The sequence below is a fragment of the Hoplias malabaricus genome, chromosome 9 (genome assembly GCF_029633855.1).
Source record: "Hoplias malabaricus isolate fHopMal1 chromosome 9, fHopMal1.hap1, whole genome shotgun sequence".
NCBI classification, from domain to species: domain Eukaryota; kingdom Metazoa; phylum Chordata; class Actinopteri; order Characiformes; family Erythrinidae; genus Hoplias; species Hoplias malabaricus.
Genome location: NC_089808.1, coordinates 6,677,582 through 6,703,243, shown reverse-complemented (window position 1 = coordinate 6,703,243; position 25,662 = coordinate 6,677,582). Strand labels below are relative to the sequence as shown.

The window sequence follows — 25,662 nt, the reverse complement described above, 5'->3', positions numbered from 1 at the left end:
GTATCTGTGTGTATATTTTTGTATGTACGGGAACATGGAACAATGAGATGTTTGAAGTCATTGCATCAAGGGGAAACTTGAGTTTGTGCCCAAGACACCAGACCAGAACTTAAAATAATAAAATAACATATGCTGGACAAATTTTGCTATCCAGGGCCTTTAACCATTTAGAGAACTAATTTTAACATCTAATTTCTCCATATTCCAGGAGTAAAAGGAAAAATATTTGCACACAACAGCTTCAGCTTAAGCATTTCTCTTTAATTAAAACTGCAGGAATCAACATTAACTTTAAATAATAACTAAATCAGATACAGAATATTTGCTTAAATTTAATGATCTTAGAACAAAGGGATAAAGTTTCACCAAAATTTAATGTGGAATAAATCAATGTAACACAAGAAACATTACAAAATTTGCATAAAATAAGTTACACCCTTTCTGGATTTGGGCCTTGTCATGGTGGGAGTGCTTGTGTGGATTAATGGCATCCAGGGCTATATTGTTGGGAGCTGTGGGTCACCGGGACCTACCCTTAGAGCAAGGCAGCCCATGTAACCCAGCTGGGCTCAGCCCAAAAAAGCAATATGGGAGGGACATATGGACCCACCATCGCCAAGGTCCAGGGTAAGGGTGTGGTGCAGTACAGGGTGGTGGTGATTGGGACCCTGGTGGCATGGACCTTGTCAACAAACTGGGAAACTGACTCTTGGGGCAAGGAATGTAACCTCACTGTGGGGGAAGGATCTGGAACATGTGCAGGAATTTGAGAGGTACCAACTAGTTATAGTTCAACTCACCTCTACACACAATGTGGGCTCTGGAACCAACCCCCTCGAAAAGCGATATTTTTTTCCTACAGGAGCTGCACAGGGTGAGCGGTACCAGGCGGGTTTGGGGGTACTCAGAAGTACCAGGCTGGCAGCCATACAGCTGGAGCTTGTCCCAGTAAATAAAAGAGTCACCCCAATGCATCCTGGCTCACAGAGAGTAAAACTTTGACTATGGTGTGTTATGCACCCAACAGGTAAAGACAGAGGCTGAGCTGTCAACTGATCTGGTGATGAGTTGGATCAGACGGCAGGGAAAACTGCAGGACACACCTGGGAGGCCCAAACGTGTAGTCAGGGTTTTCTGGGAAATGCTGGTAGAGAACTCTGTGCATTTTGAGGAATTCCTTAACCAGAAAGACACACCTCCTATTCAGAAGGCAGTGCCAAATGTGTTTGGGGTTTCAGATTACAATTCCCCACTGAGGTAGCTGGAAAGCACCACAGAGGCAAGGACCCTGGAGTGAATGAGAATAGCCAGGAACTGCTGAAGGCCCTTGATAACAGGGATGTCTTGGCTGACATGCCACCAAAAAGTAAAGGACTAAAAAATGTAAAAAAAAAAAAATAAAATAAATAGATGTAAATAAGAAACATAAAATGTCACATAAAAACATAAAAAACAATAATAAAATGTAAGAGTAAACCTTTAACAAAGTATATTTAAGAATAAAATGAATTACTCAATAGAAAAAACAATTTTAGTAACTGCTTAATTATAACTACATTTAATTATACTGAGCATATGCTTTTGCTATCTCCCTTTTTCTTATCTCATGTGCTGCACATAAATGGTTAAAATAATAAGTGAAATAAAATAAAATGTAATAAAAGACATAAAATAATAAAATAAATTTAAACATTGAATAGGCAAATTATAATAATGATAAAAAATATATTTCAAAATAATCTAATTATACAAAAAGCTTTCATACTTCATATTAATAAACCAAGAAAAACACCTTTCTCAAAGCAAGGAGAAAACCTGAGTTAATCATCTTATCAAAAATAATAATTCATTTCTAATAACTCACTTCACTCACTGACACTAGATAACGAAACCTGCTATTCCAGTACATAAATGTGGCGTACAAAAATAAAACAAAACTTTCAAAATTCTCAGATATATTCTGGGTTTTCTCTGATTACTCTGTTCTGTTGTTTTCAACTTCTTCATCTTCATCTGCAGGTTTAGCTGTGACATACACAAAAAGGCCACATTGGATTAGTTTAATGTGTTACTACAGAGACAAACCTAAGCTATATATAATACACGCACAGTTTTGATATAATAAAATCTAATACATACACTGAACAATAGACCACCTCTGTCTAATAACCTTCTGTATGGACATTTCTCATATTTTTCATTGCTTTTTGTCACGCCCTGGTCCTGTCATGTCTCTGTTTTCCCACCATGTGCAAGAGCACATGGTTCTGTTTATTATGGTTCATGTCTCCGCCCTAGTCCTGCCTTAGTTCCACCTCCTCGTCAGTGTCTTCATCTGTGTCTCATTTGTAATCCTGCCCCCTCGTTATCTGTCTCAGGTGTCTTTGTGTGTATTTAAGTTCCTTTGTCTTAGTCTTTCTTTGTTGGACGTTCACTCGTCTTTCACTTGTCTGTTTGTTCCTAGCTTTTCAATTTGCTTCCCTTTGTATGTCAGACTGGTCTGTCTGTTCCTTCCTTGTGCTTCATGTACTTGTTTGGTTTGTCTTTTAGCATTTCCCGGGCTCTGGTCTGTCAGTATTTCCCCCTGTCACTAGTCTAGGTCTAGGTTTGTAGTCTAGGCTTCTCTGTTTAGCTCTCCATGTCTAGGTTTGTCTGTTTTGCTCTCTGTCTGTTTAGCTTCCCCTGTTTAGGTTTAGCTGTTTCTCTGTGTCCAAGTCACTCTGTCATGGTCTTTCTTTATACAAGTTTCCTGTGAAGTTATCCAAGTCTGTCTGTTTTGTCTTTTGTATAAATAGTTACTGTGTTATAGCATCCACCTCCGTCAGTCCGCCCGGTCCTGACACTTTTATAATTAAATGTAGTTATTTTTTAACTTTTTATAAAGCTGTATTGGTCTCTGTTGTAGGCCAGTCTTCTAAATATGTCATTTTTATGAATAGTACTGTGTATTTAGGAGGTTAATCAGTGACAACAGAAGGATAATATTACACAAAATTGTAAGTGAAGTGATGATAAGTGAACATTTCAGTTAAAATGCCAAAAGAATTCAGTCTGCCCATGATTACAGGAAGACTGAGCTCATACCTCGAGCTCTGTAGCATTTGACTCCCAGCACGATGGACACCAGTATATATGGGATCACTGCCATTACACTACTGAGCACTCCCAACACTGAGAACGAAGCTCCTGAATCAGATGCACAGAAATAAACACACCAGTGAATATAGATGACTGTAAAAGTGTAATTTTATTAAAATGTTTCATGTTGAAAGCTACAAACCTCTGACTGAGACCCAGCTCTTTGGTGACTTTCCTTTCTGTGAGTTGTTACAGTGGTAGAGACCTTCATCTGACTGTGACACAGTGTGGATGGTCATCTCTGCTGTAGTCTGGGTCTGGAGGAGTGATCCATCTTTATAGAAATCAGCTGTGTGGACTGAGGGCTTTGGGTCACGATATAAACAGCGTAGAGTCAGAGAGTCTCCCTCAGTCACAGGACGAACAGGACTCTCCATGATTACAGAACCATCTGTAGGAACATTTAAAGAATGATTTGGGGTAAATTGTGTTGAAAGGAATGTGAATGAAATGATAGTTTTAAGACATTTTTCCCTTTTACAACAGAGACCTTGATCACTGGAATAAAGCACAGAATATGTTCTTTTGGGATAGGATGAAAATTCATTCCTTCATTCACTCATTTATTCATCCATCCATTTACCTCTGTAACCACTTCATCTTGTTAAACATTGTGATTTATCCAGAGCCTGCCCACAATCACTGGGCACAGGGCAGGAAAACACCATCGCAGGCACCACACACTCACAACTAGGACAACTTCACACAGCCAGGCCACCCACAGTAGTGTAAAATCTCATAGACACCTAAGATTATTATTATTTTACGTTATGTATCTCCTAACCTAGTGTTGGATACAATTATATATAATTACAATAAATATAAACACACAAATACAGTACAAGTCAATTTTCTTTTCTAAAAAGTAGTAGATGCATTGAGCGTGTGTGAAGAACAAAGTTTGCTTCCAGATAATCTCTCGATTGTATGGATTTGTTAAATCAAAAGCAAACTTAATTTAAAATAATGATCCTACATATCTCTCTGATTTCATTTCTTCATACTGTCCCTCTTGTTGATCTTCTAACTCTTGACATCTTACTGTGTGTTCTTTTAGACTTTCTACTATGGGTGGTAGATCTTTCAGCATTGCTGTCCCCAAACTTTGGAAATCTCTTCCTCCAGTTTGAAACCATCTCAATTGAGATCTCTGCTCATTTTTTTTCTTTTTTGTGTCCTTAATTCCCTTTTGCACATCATGTATTGGGCGGCACAGTGGTGCAGCAGGTAGTGTCGCAGTCACACAGATCCAGGGGTGAGGTTGTGGGTTCAAGTCCCGCTCCGGGTGACTGTCTGTGAGGTTGGTGTGTTCTCCTCATGTCAGCATGGGTTTCCTCCCACGGTCCAAAAACACATGTTGGTATGTCGATTGGCGACTGGGTGTGTGTGTGTGTGTGTGTGTGTATCCCTGCTTTGCGCCCAATATTTCCGGGTGGGCTGATATATGCATGCATGGATTTAACTGTATAAGCACTTACACATAATGGATGAATGAAAAACATCATGTATGTTTGGACTTTGGGAGGAAACAGAAGCACCTGGAGAAAACCTATGCTGACAGGGGTAGAACACACCAAACATTTCAGACAGTGACCCAAAGGCAAGGTTTGATCTCACAACCCCAGGACCCGGGAGCTGTGTGGCTACATCAACATGTTGCACCACTGTGCCGCCCCCAGAATAAAAACTCTCCTATTCATGATATACTTTTAATAAAAAAATAATAATAATAATAATTATATGCACTGTTTGAGTACTATATTTAACTGGTCATGAGCTATTACTACATCTTTAAAATATCTGACTAGATATTGCACTCTTATTAGTAGCAAGAATAAATTAGACTCACTGTGCACTGTGATGTTGAGAGGTTCACTGCCTGCTCCAGATTCAGACTCACACCAGTACACTCCAGTGTGGGATGTGGAGAGGGAGCTGATGTTGCAGGTAGATCCTGTAACTGATGAACAATCTGACACCTTCTCACTGTGTGTGTATCGTCTCACTCTCCATCCAGTAGAGTCCCTCTGTCCCTCACAGCTCAGTGAGAAAGAGTCAGTAGTAAAGTGTTGAGTTCTGTTGGGACTGACCACCAGAGAAATGCCTTGAGATGTTGCTGAAAAAGTCAAGATACAACAAGCTGCTAAACATACTCTTGATAAATGCTGTACAAATGAACTAAGACCATATCAGATACATGCACATTATTAAATACATTTCAAATTAAAACAGAGTCAATGATCTTGTAAGTGGATCTATATCACTTGCTGCTGTTAGAGAGGCATCGCCATGTTTATGAGACAAAAATTGGCAAAAAAAAAAAGTAGATGCTGTATAAAATCACAATGCATGGATTTGCGTATCTCATAGTATCTCATTCACAGTAGAACACAGATGCTGAAAGACATTTTAATATTTCATGAAAAATATTCATTCATTTAGAATTTGATGGTAGCAACACCTCTCAGAAAAGTTTGTGACAGGGGCACAAAATACAAGATGATGGTAAATACTGGATGCTGGTGATCTTTGTGCCCTTAGGCAGTGCATTAAAAACAGATCTGATTTTGTCCTGGAAATCATGGCATGGGCTTAGGAACGCTTCCAGAACTCTGTCTGTAATCACAGTTCGCTGTGCAATCCACAAATGCGAGTTAAATCTGTATCATGCAAAAAAGCAGTGATACAATAAGAAAATGATCCCGTAACACTGCTGGCTTCTCTGGGCCTATAAACATGTTTAAAATGGACTGAGGCAAATTTGAAAACAGTTCTGTGGTCAGAGAAACCAAAATTTGAAATTAATTTTGGAAACAATTGAGTCTGTGACTTGATAACTTACTGGATGGTTCCTCTCTTATCAGCACACATTTTAAAAGCCTGCATCTCTGATGGTTTTGGATTGAACTGTTGCCTATGGCATGGGCAGCTTACACATCTGGAAAGGCACTATCAGTGCTGAACAGTGTAGAGAGGTTTTAGAACAACACATGCACCCATCCAACCAACGTCTCTTTCAGAGAAGGCCTTGTATATTTCAGCAAGACAATGATAAACCACATGCTGCATCCATCACAACAACATGGCTTCACAAAAGAAGAGTCCCAGTGGGTCCAGAGCCTAACCCAGAATCACTGGGTGCAAAGTGGCAGCACACCCTGGAGGGGGCACCAGTCCTTTGCTGGACAACACACACTCACACATTCATGCATACACTCACACCTATGGACAAGTTTGAGTAGTCAATCCACCTACCAACGTGTGTTTTTGGTCTCTGCGAGGAAACCGGAGACAACATTTAGAAAAAGAAGTAGAAACACCTTTATTGATCCCCAGAGGGAAGTTACTTCTCTGCATTTGACACGGGTGGCACGGTGGCGCAGCAGGTAGTGTTGCAGTCACACAGCTCCAGGGACCTGGAGGTTGTGGGTTCGATTCCCGCTCTGGGTGACGGTCTGTGAGGAGTTGGTGTGTTCTCCCTGTGTCCGCGTGGGTTTCCTCTGGGTGCTCCGGTTTCCTCCCACAGTCCAAAAACATGTTGGTAGGTGGATTGGTGACTCAAAAAAAAAAAAAAGTGTCCGTGAATGTGCATGTAGGCCCTGGACCCACCGCGACCCTAAACTGGATAAGCGGTTACAGATAATGAATGAATGAATGCATGCATTTGACATCTGTGGTAGTGAACACACGAACACACACACAGTCAGAGCAAGGAGCTGCCAATCACCTTGACTCCCAGGGAGCAGTCTCTGCCAAAACTCTAGCTACTGATTTCCTCGCTTCTCAGATTTATACAGACTGTTGAGGTTAAAAGAAGAGGGGATGCTACACAGTGGCTGCCATGACCCTGTACCCAATTCTTTATTTTGCTGCTGCCATCAAATTCTAAATGAGTTAATACATTTCATGAAATGGTCAAATCTTTCACTTGTGTTCTGTTTTCTATTGTGAATAAAATATGCGTCTATGAGATTTACAAATTATTGCATTCTGTTTTATTTACATTTATGTACCTTTTACACAATGTCCACAACTGTTTTAAAACTTGAAAAACAAAAAAATAAAGACTGGGAATGAACGCGTGACAGGAAAATGCACGTATCAGCACAAAAGCTTGAGAAATATTTTACTAGTAGGCGATAAAATGGAAATGGTAAAGGCTTCAAAATATATGTCAATATATTATAAATATTAGAAGGGCTGTTGTGTGTTTGTGTTCAGACAGCAGCTCCTCTGTTTCTGTGGTCTGCTTCACATACGTTGCTTTTTTCTTCACTGTCTTCACAAGTCCAAATTTTAAAGCCTCGGAACATTATTTGCACATAAAGTTAAATCATTTCTCTTAAACAGAGACACATTTCAAAGCCTCAGTGAAACCTGGCAACTGAACCAAACAAATGTATTTATATTCCAGTATTTTTGAGTCACCAATCCACCTACCAACGTGTGTTTTTGGACTGTGGGAGGAAACCGAATCACCCGGAGGAAACCCATGCGGACACGGGGAGAACACACCAAACTCCTTACAGACAGTCACCCGGAGTGGGACTCAAACCCACAACCTCCAGGTCCCTGGAGCTGTGTGACTGCGACACTACCTGCTGCACCACCGTGCCCCATCATGTAACAATATGGTACTACTATACAGTCCGTGTCACTGTCTTATCAGACAGTGTTTGACTCACCAGTAACGTTTACCCAGAGTGCATCACTGTAGTGGGTGAAGTAGAGAGGGTTTCCTCTCCCAGCTCTGCACCAGTACTGTCCTCCATCAGAGTCACTGACTGAGCTGATGGTGTAGGAGTGTGTTTCAGTGCTGATCTCATTCTCAGGGTTGTGTGTGTGTTTGGACCAGTAAAACGTCCATCCAGCAGACTGACCCAGCTCACAGAACAGAACCACTGGCTGTCCTCTCACTGCAGGTCCTTTACAGCTTGATGTGAGTTCAGGTTTAGGTTTTTCTGTTGATGAAAATATAACACACAAAAAATGAGCATCCAACCTAAAACTCTTCAAATGACCATAAAGGAGGTCATATTCAATTCACTTATGACCTCAGTGAAATATGCACAACGTAAACATCTGTACAGCTGTGATACTGAAGTGTACAGTGAAGAGATGATCACATCTGATAATGAAGGAACAAATAAACAAATAAAATGTCTATTTGAGTGTTTATTAATGAATTAATCTTATGTTAACAATTTAAGGTTAAATTAATCATTAAATAATAAACTGATTGATTGTTTGAAAGATTAATGCAGTTTTTAATAGCAGTTCATCATAATTTAAAATGTACCTTAGGATTTCTTCCCTCTAATAAATGCAGTGTTTATCATTAGTCAGTCTGCACTTTATATTCACTATATAAGTGTTACTGTGATATTCATTAAAATAACAAGGTATTTATTCATTCATTCATTCATTATCTGTAACCCTTATCCAGTTCAGGGTCACGGTGGGTCCAGAGCCTACCTGGAATCACTGTGCGCAAGGCGGGAATACACCCTGGAGGGGGCGCCAGTCCTTCACAGGGCAACACAGACAAACACACATTCACTCACACCTACGGACACTTTCGAGTTGCCAATCCACCTACCAACGTGTGTTTTTGGACCGTGGGAGGAAACCGGAGCACCCAGAGGAAACCCACGCGGACACGGGGAGAACACACCAACTCCTCACAGCAAGGCATTTATGTTATTTATAAATTATTGTGGTGAAGATATATTGCTGGAGCCTGTGCTGAGACAAACACTGAAGGTGTCAGTGTAAAGAGAAGATTCTTCACTTTACTATTAAATATTTATAGATAGACTATAAAGAATGTACTGCTGTGGTAAAGAGGAAAATACATAAAGTGTTAAATCACTCACCCTTCACACTGAGGGTAACAGGTTCACTGTAATGTGATGATAGTGATCTACCAGTTTTCTGTCCTCTACATCGGTACTGATCTCTATTAGAGACATAATCTTCTCTGATGGTGAGAGTGTCTGTGTTTACAGTGTAATACTCAGACTGAGACACTGTAGTCCATCCACTTCTTTTTCTCTTCTCCCACTGATATGTCCATCCACTATAACCCTTAATCTCACACTTCAGAGAGACTGACTCTCCCCTGAACACATCTCCCTCTGGTTCCACAGTCAGTGCAGGAGTGGGTAGAGCTACAGGAAGAAGAGAACAGAGGATTTAGAGACAGTTTCATTAAGAAAAAAACACTGCATCAGTGAAGCCTGTCCAAGCCTGTCTCTTTGTTACAGGTGTGAACATTTAAGCCTTCCACAGCTTCAAATATTTAAAAGCCTGATCACATTGCTCCTTTTAAATCAAAGTCTAACAAACCGTGTCCAGTCAAGGCACCTGTCATCCCACACATCCCACAGCCAATCCAGTTACAGCAAATAGTCTAGGGATTTCATCAGCTACAGCATAAATATGATTAAACAATTAAGAGAATCCAGAGAATGTACAGTGTATTGTTTCAGTAATGATGGCTGTGATCGTTGGGCACCAGGTAGCAATGCATTAGAAAATGTCACAATTCTGTTGTGGAAATTAGTGCAGGGTGCCACTCCATTGCTGGGCATCACACACTCACCCATTCACTCACACATTCACACCAGTGGACACAGTGCACAGCCAATCCATCTACCAACATGTGTTGTTTGGACTGTGGGAGGAAACAGTGGATATGGGAAAAGGAAATGTAAGGAATGTTAAAGTGTACAAAATACTGAAGGAAAACGTGATATGGATTAGAGAAGTGTAAGAATGCTAAAATGTATAGAAGTATTAGTTGTGCTGAGTAGAGAAGTGTAGGGAATTTGGATTTTACAGAATACTGCAGTGTAGAGGTTATTGAAGCATTCGTTTCATTCATTGATTCATTATCTGTAACCGTTTATGCAGCTCAGGGTCACGGTGGGTCCAGAACCTAACTGGAATCATTGGGCACAAGGCGGAAAGACACCCTGGAGGGAGCGCCAGTCCTTCGCAGGGCAATTATTGAAGAATATGGATTAATAATTTTAGCATTTTCCCAAAGCAAGACCACAGTACCCTTTATTGTGGCCAGCCTAAGGCACAGCTGTGCAATAATTATGATAATCTTGATATTCCACAGCTGTGAGGGGGATGTATTTTCTCAGCAAGGGAGAAGTGCTCACTAACACAGATTTAGACAAGAATTTAGAAAAAAGCCTGTTGTGTACGGATATATGAGGTCAGCTCATGAAAAATGGGCAAAGCAAAAGATGCATTTATATTATATATATACACAGTGTGTGTGTGTGTGTGTGCACATAGTAGACTTCATAGGAACAATAACATTTTTAAGCACTAAAATAAATTATATTATAAAGTCTCATGGTGGACAAATATTATTTAGAGACTTAATGTGTTCCCTCAATTTAGTAATTTAGAAAATGATGACACCTCATCAGTGTAATGGGGCATTGTGTGATAATATGACACTTCGGGGATTTGTGACACCGATTTTTTTTAAAAAGGACAAAGTTACACAAATAGTGAGTCCATTATTGCTGGTCAGAACCTAATATTGCCCACTTTATCATGTCCTTTATCATGTCCATAACATAATCCGTGCAATGTATGTTTGTAATTAATATTCACATAAATTACACTACTCCAGTGGAAAAAGGACAGTTCCAGGTTTCATATGTCACCTTCATCTAGTATCTGTTTATTAAAAGTATAGTAGGCTACGCTTTGCTGCAGAAAATATAGAATGAAGAAGTTAGTCTTATAAACATTCACCTATGAAATAGGCCCTAGTTAATCAAATAATTACAAATAAGCAATTTTACAGTGTCACTGACAGGTGTAATCCTCTACACAGCGTGCTTATTTTTTATGGTTTTATTCATTTTTAAACATTCGTTCTTGTAAAAAATGAGAAAAACAGGTCACCTGGATTTTATTGAATAATTTGCTTGAGAATGAGATGTGATTTTGGCCGCGGCTATGTGCCGCACAACAGGGGCCCACTGTCCCACCTCCAGCTGAATGCTCCGTTAAAAACGAGTCTCATCGGATTCAAAATTCTGCCTTTATTCGCTCTCTCCTCGACCTGAACTAAGAAGGTTTTATTCTGTTAAATCATGGTTGTAGAGTAAATAAGGAATGGACAGGAGAAATCAAACATGTGTCCTAACATATAGTCTGTGTTATGTCTGTCTAAACTGAGGGAACGGATTATTAAATTGAGGAAACAAATTACTAAATTGAGGGAACAAATTACTAAATTGTGAGAATAGTTTATTATATTGAGGGAACAAATTACTGAATTGAGGCAACAGATTATTAAATTGATGGAACAAATTACTAAATTGAGGGAGTGATTACTAAAATGAGGGAACAGATTATTAAATTCAGAGAACAAATTACTAAACTGAGGAAACAAGATTATTAAATTGAGGAAACAAATTACTAAATCGAGGAAACAAATTACTAAATTGAGGGAACAAATTACTAAATTGTGAGAATAGTTTATTATATTGAGGGAACAAATTACTGAATTGAGGCAACAGATTATTAAATTGATGGAACAAATTACTAAATTGAGGGAATGATTACTAAAATGAGGGAACAGATTATTAAATTCAGAGAACAAATTACTAAACTGAGGAAACAAGATTATTAAATTGAGGAAACAAATTACTAAATCGAGGAAACGGATTATTAAATTGAGGAAACGGATTACTAAATTGAGGGAAAAGATTATTAATTTGAGGGAACGGATTTTTAAATTGAGGGAGCAAATTACTAAATTGAGGAAATTGATTAATAAATTGAGGAAACGGATTTTTAAATAATCTCTTTAAATAATATTTTTCCACCATGAGACTTTAAGGGCTCTTTATGATATCTATGTCTTGTGTCATGAAAACATTCTTAGCGCATTAACACCCCAAGCCTTTAAAGAAGCAGAAAGAGTAAAAAGATAGATTAAGAAGAGTTTTAAAATAATACATTAATAAATAAAAACTCCCAAGTGCTGAACTGTAAACATACTGCACTTAACCCATTAGAAGGATTAGAACAGTGGGAAAGCTGGAAGGTTCCGCAGGTTCATTCATTCACTGTCTGTAACTGCTTATCCAGGTCAGGGACGCGGTGGGAGTGGGTCTAGAGTGGGTCTAGAGTGCAGAGTGGAAAAAGTTCCGCCCTTCAGAAGAGAAGAGAAGAGAAGCAGCCTGATGGCGTCAGATCCAATTATAAATTCGCGAGAGGAGAAAATAATTTAGTGTGAGGAAAACCACGTCAGGAAACGAACAGTTCTCTCGCAAACGGAAAACATTTTCCCGGGAGGAGAATACAGTCTGAGTGAAGAAAAACACACCGGATTCTCCCTGCGCGTGAGGGAATATTTCTACGCTTGTGTCCTGCAGGGGGTCGCTATACCAGACAAAATACACCCCAAAATACAGAGTGAACAGGAGACTATTACATATTTAATATATATATTTAATACACACAAGCCCTTGAATTAAACCTATTATACTCTTGTGTACGTTCTCACACTCATGCGGTCTCCTGTGTTCATTTACCGTAATAACTCGAGTATACGCGCCTGAGAGCGTGCAGCTGCTGTGTTAAACCGGAATAGAAATGAAGGTTTATTGAGCTCTATTTCCCATAACTTATTATTGTTATCGAACTAAAGTTAATCACGAAACAAATCGATATCCTTTTATTGTCCACTACTATTCACAACAATTAATTTTATCAGTAAAACACTGAGAATGTTTTCTTTGTAAATTCATCAGTTACAATTTAAAAAGATTTAACAAATTAATTTTCTTTATTTTTATTGCATTGTTAGAAAGTGTCCCAACGTTTTATTCATATCAATATACTTTATTTGTTTACATACATTATTTTAACATAGTTATTCCAGCTATGAAAGCTATTAGGAACATTGCTTATTCTACAACTTTAATTAATGTTGTGCTTTTTGTTCATTTAATACTTCATCATTATTTATTGCGTACAATAGTTGTTCATCCTGAAACTGTAGTATTTACCTTTGATCAGTCAGCCCTAAATGTAAAGTATTATGGGATATTCATAGAAATAGCAAATTATTTTGTTACTGAAACAACGACTAAACGTGTCACTCTAAAGAAAATCACTTACATTCTTCAGATTTTCAATGGAAACATTAATAGACTGATTTCATAGAATGCACTGCTGCTGTAAACATGAAAATGCATTAAAAAAGAACTGTTAAAGCACTCACCCTTCACAGTGAGAGTAAAGGTTTTACTGCCCTGTGACCATATCCGTCTGTCAGAATTCCACCCACTGCATCGGTACTGATCTCCGTCTGTGACAGATCTTATAGTGAGAGTGTCTGTGTTTACAGTGTAAGACTCAGACTGATACACATAACTCCACCAACTCTGTGTATTCCTCTTCTCCCAATAATATGTCCATTCAAGAAGATCCTTAATCTCACACTTCAGAGTGACTGTGTCTCCACTGAACACATCTCCCTCTGGTTCTACAGTCAGTGAAGCAGTGGGTGGAGCTACAGGAAGAAGATAACAGAGGATTTAGAGACAGCTCCTTTAATGAATAACAAAAATGAAAAATCCACATTTCTCACCACTCTGTGTAAGACAATTCCAGAATAACATTTCTCATTGTAACATGCCACAAAACTTGGAGAATTAAACACTTCCCTAAACTTTGATGTGCGAAAAGCTCAAATCACAAAGGATATTTTGAAAAAAAAAAAAAAGTTCATATTGTAAAAATACTTGTTCCAAAGGATACTTGACAAAGTAATTTTATAATAAAAACCGCAGGAAGTGTCCTCTTAGTCACTGACAAAAATCAGGTCAAGACAAAATACATTTTTAAGTGTTTAATTTTTAAAAGAAATAGAGATGTAAAACAAAAAAGTCTCATTAATGCTTAATAAACCTTTAATAGATTGTACTGATCCATTACACCTTACACGGTAAAGAACTGTCATAAATTTACAGCAAGAAGACTGCAGTGATACAGTGAATATTATATTATACATTATATATAAAACACTGAGTGATGTAAAAGTTTCTCATTTTGTGAGAAACGAGTCAGGTTTTTTTTAAATAAGCAAAAAAAAGTTGGTTGGTAATACATTAATTATGTCATGGTTGTGCAGGGAGGACAATGGAGGTGGACATACATGCATAGAGTCATTATTATAAAACAAAAGCAAACACAAGAAACAGAGAAAACAAACATGAGCAAGATAAACAGAAACAAACTAGACTAAAGATGAACAGAACTAAAGAGGAACAAACTAGGATAGGAACAGAAAACAGCCGTGAACTGGTGAAGACATCAGTAAACCACAGTGACAGAAACAAACATTTACACACAACACCAGACAAAGGAGCACTGAGACCAAGGGATATATGTGTATGTACAGTGCCCCTCAATGTTATTGGCACCCCTGGTTAAAAAGTGTTCTTTGGCTTCTAATAAATTCTTTAATAAAAAATATATAGGTCAACAACATAAAAAAAGAGAAAACTCTAAGCTTTAACTCAAGTGTCTTTATTAGGTGGGAAAAAAATCACATATTAAGAAAAAAATGTTTTGAAATTATGTGTGCCACAATTATTGGAACCTCATTTTGCCAACAAGACAGAACTTAATCTCATCTCAGCTCATCTTCTTTTCCACTTGTCCATTTCAGAGTCGCGGTAGCACTTAATCTTCTTCTATAACTCTTCCCAAGATGGGAGAATACAGAAAGAGGGATCTTCGACCATTCCTCTTTGCACAACCTCTCTAAATCGTCCAGAGTCCTAGATTTTCTCCTATGCACTCCCCTCTTCAGCTCACCTTAACCTCTATGTTGGTCACATCTGACAAAAGCACACGGTCCCAGTTAAAATCCCAGTACCGCTGGCAAACTCCACCCGTTTACGCTTATGAGCATGCCCCCAAACAGCTTTTTGGCGTGTAGATAGCACCTGATGTTTGTTTGGGAGACCTCGTAACCCCAAGATGCTACAATTTGATTCAATTCTCTTACAGTGAGCTTTGGAGAACTTTTTACTTCTCTTACTATACTGCGTGGGGCCAAGATACACTTGCATCCTCGTCCAGGCTTGTTTGTTACAGTTCCAGATGTTTTGAACTTTGATGATTGAACATTAAGGCTTGTCTCAATTTTGCCAGAAAACATCTTGATGATTCTGAGTATTGGAAAAATACTCTGTGGACTGACAACACAAGAGTTAAAATTTTTATAAGGTGTGTGTCCTATTACATCTGGTGTAAAAGTAACATCGCATTTCAGAAAAAGAACATCATACCTACAGTAAAATATGGTGGTAGTATGATGGTCTAGGGCTGTTTTGCTGCTTAAGGATCTGGAAAAGTTACTGTGATAAATGGAAGCATGAATTCCACTGTCTACCAAAAAAATCCTTTAGGAGAATGTTTGGCCATCTGTTCCAAGCTGAAACAAACTTGGGTTCTGCAGCAGGACAATGACCCAAAACACACCAGCTAGTCCACCTCTGAATGGCTGAAGAAAAACAAAGTGAAGTCTTTGGAGTGGCCTAGTCAAAGTCCTGACCTCAATCCAATTGAGATGCTGTGGCATGATCTTAAAAAGGTGGTTCATGCTCGAAAACCCTCCAATGTGGCTGAATTACAACAATCCTGCAAAGATGAGTGGGCCAGAATTCCTCCACAGCTACGGTTGTTGCTGCTAAGGGTTTTTACAACCTCTTATTAGGTTTAAGGATATAATTTTAAAGAATTCTTGATGAGACAGTTTGATGAGCAGGAATTCTTCAATGAACTTTTAGAAAGTGATATTTATCGCTGCCAAGGCAGTGAATTCTCTAAACCATACGTCTTCCCTATTCCCCTGAGTAATGGCAGTTCAGTATGAGACCATAAAGAGATTGTGTAACATTTTGTATCTGCTGTTATTCTGTCTAATTAAGATTAATACAGGACCTCCTCTGTCTGTAAGTGTTCCTGACAACCAAGTAATGCCAAGAGTTCACTTCACATTACAGTTGTTCTTCTCTGGTGATGCAGTTAATGCATTAATAGTCATGAGATTATTTAAATTTAACAGCAAAAATAAACTTGCTGCCTGTGTTGTATTGCTTGCCGTTTCAATTGTAGTCAGCTACAGCTTTTATTTTCAGTTTGAACTGGGACAGATTGAAAGGTTGGGAAAGGTGCTCATGGATGTTCTTTAAATAAGGAAGGTACGTCTGGCCTCAACAATTAAAGGTCTGTCTCTAAATGAGCATGCCTAGCCTGAAAATTAGAATCTCTTGTAAATAATCAGCTTAAATAATTCAAAAGTGTTAAATGAATCATAATGTTAGTCCAACAAGGCTAAATCATGGGGCCTGTTCTGTTCACTTTAAAGGACAATACAAGCCTCTATTATCATCATAGAGATGTACATTACACTCAGTTTCAAAATATGTGATAATAGTTATGTACTGTTCTACAGGTAGCGTCTTTTCTGTTGTGAAATCCATTCAGAACTTCTTTGCTGATAGGACTCAATAACTTTGATTGTTGCACTCAAAAACTACATATTATTTCTTAATGTAGGTTAAACTATTATTCATGTTATTTAAGAGAGCCTTGAATATTGATTAGGATAATCTAACATTCATCAAACATCATCAAACCAAACATCATCCAAACATGTATTTTAAGCCACAGATATACTTCATGCAGTACAACTGGTGCAAGGCTGTTCACACCTGTGCAGGCTGTGTAAAACCTGGCACATGAAAAAAATAATACAATAAAATGGATGTTGTTTTTTTTTTAAAACACACAGTACGTGGCCCTTCTTTTGCTTTTCTGTAAAAGTGTTAAAGACTTTTTGTTGTGATTCTTCAGGTGGTGGGCTTCCTTATATGGCGATCTTTTTTAAATTCACAGGTGTGGTTTATGGTAATGTTAAGCTAATGCGTGTTCACTGAATTTGTGAACCATTTATATTTACATACACATGTTCTACTAAAAAATCTGGGGTTTACTATGTGTTCATGAGGTTCATTTCATTTACATACAGTTCTTCCAGCTGGTGAAGCTATTAGCCAACACTGAATCAGCTGATTCTTTCATGATATACAACATAAAAAGTGCAGTATCCATTTAATAATAGTTTATTATTATAAATAATTTTCATCTTTATTGTTGAATTGTTTCCCAGTAGTCAGTCTGAAATTAATTAATCAAATTCTCATAGAAACAGAGAGCCATGTGTGCTGTTTATAAATTATCTTGGTGAAGATATATTACTGTAAAGAGAATCACTAAATGAAAAAAAAGGAAGTGATAAAGCACTCACCCTTCACAGTAACAGGTTCGCTGTAATGTGATTGTAGTGATCTGTCTGCTCTCTGTCCTCTGCACCGGTACTGATCTCCGTCTTTGGTATCATATTCTGTGATGGTGAGAGTGTCTCTGTATACAGTGTAATACCCAGACTGATACACTCTCCATTCACCATCTTTAACCTTCTTCTCCCACTGATATGTCCATCCACTGTAACCGTTAATCTCACACTTCAGAGTGACTGACTGTCCCCTGAACACATCTCCCTTCGGTTCTGCAGTCAGTGAAGGAGTGGGTAGAGCTACAGGAAAAAGATAACAGTATTTAGAGATCCATTAATAAAAAACACAAATAAAACAAGTAAAAGCTCTGTATAGTTGTTTACAATGAAGATAATGAACACTGAAGAGATGATCACAGTCTCTCCTAAAACCACATTTATCTCAGTAGAGTTAATAAACACCACAGTTTCTGAGCTTCATTTGGAAAATTAATAGCCTCTGCATGAATGCACTTTAATTTATATTACAATGTTTAACATAATAAATGAACAGATACAGTGTATGAGGTCCAGTACACTGGAGTTTTACACTCCTACAGTCTCTACACATTACTGGAGTCAGAGACTCACTGTAAACACTGTAGGGCATTAGTTCACAAGAAGCAGTGTCTCCTGTAACTATATATTTACAGTTTTATATTCCACACTTTTTATAACAGACAAAACTCTGTAGTGGAAATCAATACATGGGCTCAAGAACTTCCACAAACCCTGATCTGTGAACAGTTGTGATCAGGGTTGTTCTGAAAACAATAATTAGTTAATTCAATAAAATGTCTGGCCCAATGGGACTCCATAATTATGAAAGTGCTTTTATTATTCAAACTGCAGGAAGTCTCCTCTTAAATCACTGACAGAAATCAAGTCAGGACATCAAACAAACTTATCCTCTCCTAGTTATACATTAATTTTCTGAATGAAATCCTTATTAATGCTTTATAAGTGCTTAATAGATGGTACTGATGCCTTACAAATTTAACTGTAAACAACTGACATACATGTACAGCAGGAACACTGCAGTAATTTACTTTATTCCTTAAACACCACAGTGACAGTGGTGATATTGTCAGTACATAAGAGCTTGGGGAGCTGTTGCATTTTTGTTTTTAAAAATTGTTTTTCCAGAGAACTATCTCTTTTAAAAAATATATGGATTTTTACTCTTTTTTCTTTTGTGGCACTGGGACTTTAGGTTAAGGCTGCTTGAGTATTCCTAAAAACAGGCTAAACATGCTTATGCCACAGCAGCTTAGAGAAGGATATATTCCAGTGTTCTGAATATGAAGTCGTAGAGAGGAGACAGCCACACTTTCATTGCTTTTGTACTGATTTTCACATGTTTGATGAGCGATGAGCAGGAAAAATGAGAGGTGATCAGACCACACCAAGTGGGGGAGGGGGAAGGCATTTTATCCCTCTGCAATGTTTGTGTAAATCTGATACAAAGGGTTGTTTCTCTGATTGATCAGGAGGTGTTTTTAGCAGCACAGATTGTAGATTTGCACAGTTAAGTCCACTTCAACAGCTGACCTGGCATCAGTATCAGGAGGTATATAAACAGCGGTGGTGACAGTAGTTGAGAATTGTCTTGGTAGATTAAAGGATCTACACTTAATCATCAGATACTTCAGACAGAGAGAAAAGTTACAGTGGAGAATGTAAACACCATGTTTTGATTACAGTAATTCACAGACCTCCACTGTCCTCTTCACTCTGAATAAGCTGTACCTGTCCAGCTCCACCGCACTGTTAAGTGTGTCATTGTTCATCTAAGTCTCCAGCATGCTACACTCCAAGATCCGTCCCTGTGTTATAATCCAGAGCTGGAGCTCATCCATTTTATTCACCAGACACAGAATGTTAGCAAGAAAAATGTTGGGAAGTGGTGGTTGATGTGGATTTAGCCGTAGCTTTGTTCAGATCCCCCTTGTTTTCCTTGACTTGGTTAATGCTCTCTGCGTCTTGTTGTGTTCAGCTGTGGTGTGGTCAGTTGAAGAGTCCACAGTGTTCTTGAGATGTCCAGAGGTTCTTGCAGATTAGTAAATACTGAACTAGAACTATTCTTATACTTCTTTGGCACAGTGGTGCAACAGTGTAACAGCTCCAGGGTACCAGTGTTTTGGGTTCTCCCTGTGTCTGTGTGGGTTTCCTGTTTCCTCCAAGTTTTCTCCCACAGTCCAAAAACACATATTGGCAGATGGATTTGTTGTGTGAAATAGTCCATAGGTGTGAGTGTGTGAGTGAATGTGTGTTACTGCATGGTGCCCAGTGATTCCAGATCTACCTCAATCCTGCACTGGATAAGCACTTACAGACAATGAATAGAATGAATGAATGAATTAGGTTAATTAACTCAAGAAGAGTCTGGATGAATCTTTGTGTCATTGAAAACAGAAGCAACTAGAACTGTGATTGTCTACAAACATTAACTGCATTTAGAAACACTAAATACTGTAATTATAACAGTGTGAGTACTGTAAATATACCCTGTATTAATGGAGACATTGCTGCAAGTGAATTAAACATTTCACACAAAAGAATAAGGGCATAGTTTTCAGTGCACTGTGGTCTATCAGTAAAATAATAGTCATGGGGATGACCCAAGGAAGAAAGGGAGAGTAAAGCTGTCTGGAGGAGGGAAAAAGTGAGAGATGAATGAATGAATATTTCAGCATGTTGACCTATACACTCCCTAATGCCAGAATAGTTAGTAGAATAATTACCTCCTAAACATGACCACACTGCACAAAAGCATTTCTGATATCTAAAAGCACATATTATTAAGCTGCATTTATTAATTTACATAAAATATTTTACTTGTATTTACACATGATTGTTCCAGACATTGAATTTATTAGACAACACTGTTTATTCTACCATAATACACAACAGTATTTAATGCAGTTTTCAGTAGTTCATCATTATTAATGATGTATCTCAAGAGTTGTTCATCTTAGTAAACCTAATAAAAATATTTACTAATAGTCAGTTAGCACTTAATGAAAAAAATAAATAAATTATAAGTCAGTGCATAATGTAAAGTGTTTTAAAATTATTCATAGAAAAAGCATGGCATTTGTGCTGTTTATAAATTATTCTGTTGAAGATATTTTCCTGGAGTCTGTACTGAGAGAAACACTGAATTAATTAATTTATTCATTATCTGTTCATCTTATCCAGATCAGGGTTGCGGTGGGTCCGGAGCCTCCCCGGAATCATTGGGTGCAAGGCAGGAACACACCCTGTAGGAGGTGCTAGTTCTATACCCCCCACCCCCCCCCCCCCAACGAATATGTCACTGAACAGAGAATCACTACATTTTATTAACAGAAGCATTAATAGATCAAATTCATAGGACGTGCTGCTGCTGTAAATGTGAAAATACATTTAAAAAGTGGTAATGTACTCACCTTTCACACTGAGAGTAACAGGTCCACTGTAATGTGATGATAGTGATCTGTCAGTTTTCTGTCCTCTGCATCGGTACTGATCTCTATTAGAGACATAATCTTCTCTGATGGTGAGAGTGTCTGTGTTTACAGTGTAATACTCAGACTGAGACACTGTAGTCCATCCACTGCCTTTACTCTTCTCCCACTGATATGTCCATCCACTATAACCCTTAATCTCACACTTCAGCGAGACTGACTCTCCCCTGAACACATCTCCCTCTGGTTCCACAGTCAGTGAAGGAGTGGGTAGAGCTACAGGGAGAAGAGAACAATTGTGAAGAGCCGTGTAATTTAAATTCCAGGATGCAGACACGGACACAACATTTTTGTGGGCAGGTGCTCAAGCCAAAAAAGGGCACCCACTGCTAAAATTATTAATAAAAGTTGACTTATATAGTTATTTTCTTATTTTTGTTTTGCATAGATATTTATCTATGGATGTTCCTTGTATGAAAAGAGACTAGAGACAAGAACAACAAACAGAGCCATGTGCTAAATGAGCACATGGTGAGGAAAACAGACACAGGATGTGGCAATGACTAAATTTGCGACTCAAAGGTGTCCATAAGAGAGTGTGTGAGTGAATGTATGAGTGTGTGGTGCCTTGTGATGGACTAGCGCCACGTAAAGGGGGTCCCCTTCCCGACCCACCGTGGCCTGGAACTGAATAAGCGGTTAAAGACAGTGAATAAACGAACACTGCACATAACTCATTTAGTGTTACATTGTTGCAGCCATTTAAACTAAGACGAGTTATTTAATCATTTTAAGAAATATTCATTCAGTCACTTGTTTGTTAGCGCATGTGAAACAATGCAAATGTGAAATAATGCAGAATGGAAAGCTACTAATATGAAAATGTCTAAAAATATAAATTTTAATTCACTCACAATATACAGTCAGCTTTAGTATGTCACTGTCATTTGATGAATCTGGTCTTCCCTGTCTCTCTCCTCTACACCTGTAATTACCAACAGCCACAGAAACTTCTCTGATGGTGAGAGTGCCTGTGTTTACAGTGTAATACTCAGAGTGAGACAGCGACAGTACAGTCCATACACCCCGATTCTGCTTCCCCCACTGATATGTCCATCTGTCATAATCCTTAATCTCACACTTCAGAGTGACTGACTCTCCAGTGAACACAGCTCCCTTTGGTGTTCTTGTCAGTGTAGGAGTGGGTCGATCTACAGAAATAAGATGAGTATTTGAAGACAGCTCAGTTAATGAAAAACACTAATTAAAAATCTACATGCACATTCAAATATCAATTAAATGACAATTAAAGAATAACATTTCTTATCATAACATGGAAAAAAACCTTGCAATTTCTTCATCTACTGCACATAATATTAAGGTTTCAGAGAATCCTGAGAACTCTCTGTGTGTGAGGGACAAGGCTGAACACTAATAAAGGCTGTGACCTTCTGCTGACACTGTATTTAAAAACAAATACGGTTCTGTAGTGGAAATCACTGAATGGGCTCAAGAACACATCCCAAAACCATTATCTATGAACAGTTCAAATCATAAGGGAGATTTTGAAAAATAATGAATAGTTAATGCACTAAACTATTAGGTTCAAATGGGGACTCTAATTAAGTAAGGTCTTTTATAAATAGGAAGTTTACTATTAATTCATTGACGATAATCAGGTCAAGATTTAATAAATACAAAAGGGTTTGATTTCTAGGAGCTGTAGTTGGGTAAAACTTTAACAAAATCTAAATAAAACTAAATGCTTAAGACATATTTAATAAATGGTACATGTCCAAAATACAATGCACTGTAATACATTTACAACAGTGGACCACAGTCTGCTGTAAAATTACATTTAGGGTGAAACAGTGTAGGTCATATTTTAAATAAGGTAAAAGAGTGGTGGAACAAAAAGGTGGTGGAATAGCCGCCAAGTTTAAAAACATATTAAAATTCAAGTCTGCAGCATTTGGTGATTTCTTTCTTCAGTATCTAAGTACTGTACTAAATGTTGTACTTCAGAATTTAATACTTAGACAATCCAAATACTCTACAGATTTATAGAGGATTTTACTGCGCCGCTAACAATCATTGTAAATGACTTTGATCACACTGTTGTCTCAGGAGGCTTGAATGTCCCCACTGATAGTATCTTTAACAAAACTATGAAGGAACACCTTGTTTTATGTGTTTGGTGTGTCCCAGAATGTGAATGGAGCCACCACAATCACAGGCACAGACTGGACTTGGTCTTCAGCAAAGTGCTGAACATTTCATCTGTTACTGTGTTTGTTATTTATTTATTTATTTATTTATTTATTTATTTATTTATTTATTTATTTATTTATTATTGTAACCTCTCCTGCTGTTTAAACTAGGTCTGTTTATGTAAAGAAAAAATTACAAGAGCAGGGGCCTTATTTATAAAACCGTGCATACTCCTGAACACTGTTCTCTTTATAAATCACAACCTTATGAACCAGCATCATGTTCCCCCTCCGTAATACACACCTTTACCTATAAATGGTCAATGCAAATACTCGTGAATATTTAAATATGGAATTCTCCATTCATTTTCGCATGAGATAGTGGAGTAAATGGAGGACCGAAAGAAAAAAACAGGAACTTTGGAGACTGCTCTGTAGTATTTATTGTTTCAGAGGTCAAGGTGAGGTAAAATGTGTTGTTTGGTGACCTCAGGCGAGGGGTTACAAACAAACGCAAGTTAGTTGAGGGACAACGTGTCTGCAGCAGTAAACAGTGTTAAATCGACCCATTAACCAGTTTTCATCGTCCACAAGACATTCTTCATGATCTCTGAACACCTTGTCACCTTATTTGTCAATAGCTAGGTTTTAGTAGCGCCAAAAAAAATCCATTATGACAGACATGCACTATTTATATAGACCTAAGATTCTGTGCAAGTTACAGCTGTTTAGGCTTGTAATTATCTTCAGTTATTACCAGCCCATAATGAGTTACTGTCTATTTATTAAGGAGTTTAATTTATTATTATTATTATTATTATTATTATTATAAAGATATAATAATAATAATAATAATAATAATAATAAAAATAGTTTAAACGTTCTTTGCAAACGAATGTATAACAGTGGGATAAAACCAAATAGACAAAAAATTATTTAAATGAAAAAATCTGAATAAAATACAGAGTGAAATAAAACAGGCGAGAGTAACACAATACTACGAACGAAGTAGAAAGATTCAGGAACCAATGGAACTATAATTGTTTTTTATATTTTTCCTTTTTATTTTAAAGAAGTGAGAGTTAATCTTCCTAATTCTTCTTTAATCTTCGTTTTCTAATCTTTGTGTGTTATAGACTGATATGTGTGAGGGTGGTTTGCACGTTTCCTTGCAATTCTCTATTTTACCACATGATGTAACTAATTTGCTCTCTCTCTGCAGAGTTCTATGGGTACGCGTGGGTCAACCCTTGCTTAAACATATGCTAATTTTTACACAATGCATTTCTTTGTAAATCAGTTTCGTGAGATGTAACATATGCACATTTCAGACCCATTTTTATACATACTTTATTAATGAGGCCCCAGAAGACAATCTCTCTTCTGAATGCACCTTTCTCTTTCTCTCCCAGAATGCACCACTTTAACACCAATCTGCTCTTACATTAATACACTACACTAATGCAGTGTTTCCAGAAGAATATTTGCATAAATTCTTTACAAATAAATTACAAAGAAAGTACATGTTCTCATCTGTACAGCTGTGACACTGAGGTGAATGAACACTGAAGAGATGAGACACTCACCTGATACAGTCAGTTGAACAGCTGTATTGGTCTCTGTGTAGCGTGAGCTCCGTGTTCCTGTTCCACCACATTTGTACTGTCCACTGTCAGACTCTGTAATAGAACTGATACTGAACTGCTGTTCTGTTCTAACAAGTGTTTGACGGTCCTTAATCCAGCTGTACATCCACTGAGTGTCTCCTCCTCCCCATATATCACATCTGAAAGTGACAGTCTCTCCTCTGAATGCGTGTTTAGGATTTATGTTCAAGACCACTGTTGGTCTCTCTGTGGAAACATAATAATAATCACAGAACAATGAATTATAAAACGTTATGTCTATGTACTGTATAAATTTTGATCATTTAAGAGATAAATATGTCATGAATCATGTCATTGTCATAAAATATTGTTTAATGTTTATTAGTAATTATGTAAATTTGTGTTAAGAAATATATTTTAAGGAGAAAAAAAGGAGCTGTTTGTGTCCTGTGTAAAATGTCTCTTTCTCCTGAAAGGGCTCTTGTAACTTATTGATGTTTTACCACCTCTGAAATCTAAAAGTATATCTATTAAGCAGAAAGCAGGGTGATGCAGCATAGTGGTAAGATCTAAGAAAAATGAGTGCAGGAAGGCTAAGTGTAAATCGAGACACACTAATCTTCACATTCATTCTGAAATGTATAAAGAGAAACTCAATCATTATAATTTGGAAGGAAAGGAAATCCAGACAATTCTATTTCTCTGAGACCATCAGTAAACTCAAACAACACCTACGCTTTATTTACAATATCTGATAGGCAGAGAAACCACCTCTGCTGCTGAATCCAGAACCACTCTCCAGAAAATTGTAATAAACTTGCAGCTTTCCTCAGCAATAAAATGATAAACATTCAGAAAGTGAT

General features: G+C 37.7%; 1 protein-coding gene across 1 annotated transcript in view; it reads right to left on the bottom strand.

Annotated features, from left to right (window-relative positions):
• Positions 1 to 1,948: 1,948 nt before the first annotated feature.
• Positions 1,949 to 25,662, bottom strand: part of LOC136707272 (Fc receptor-like protein 5) — a 30,036-nt gene continuing 6,322 nt past the window's right edge. Inside the window, exons 4-14 of the mRNA XM_066681251.1 lie at positions 24,779 to 25,045; positions 21,978 to 22,193; positions 21,105 to 21,258; positions 18,438 to 18,442; positions 13,483 to 13,519; positions 9,015 to 9,097; positions 7,824 to 8,099; positions 4,988 to 5,254; positions 3,281 to 3,529; positions 3,085 to 3,186; positions 1,949 to 2,025 (exon numbers count right to left, since the gene is read on the bottom strand). Coding sequence (XP_066537348.1) covers positions 1,976 to 2,025; positions 3,085 to 3,186; positions 3,281 to 3,529; positions 4,988 to 5,254; positions 7,824 to 8,099; positions 9,015 to 9,097; positions 13,483 to 13,519; positions 18,438 to 18,442; positions 21,105 to 21,258; positions 21,978 to 22,193; positions 24,779 to 25,045 — 1,706 coding nt within the window. The 3' untranslated portion in view covers positions 1,949 to 1,975. The remainder of the gene's footprint in view (positions 2,026 to 3,084; positions 3,187 to 3,280; positions 3,530 to 4,987; positions 5,255 to 7,823; positions 8,100 to 9,014; positions 9,098 to 13,482; positions 13,520 to 18,437; positions 18,443 to 21,104; positions 21,259 to 21,977; positions 22,194 to 24,778; positions 25,046 to 25,662) is intronic.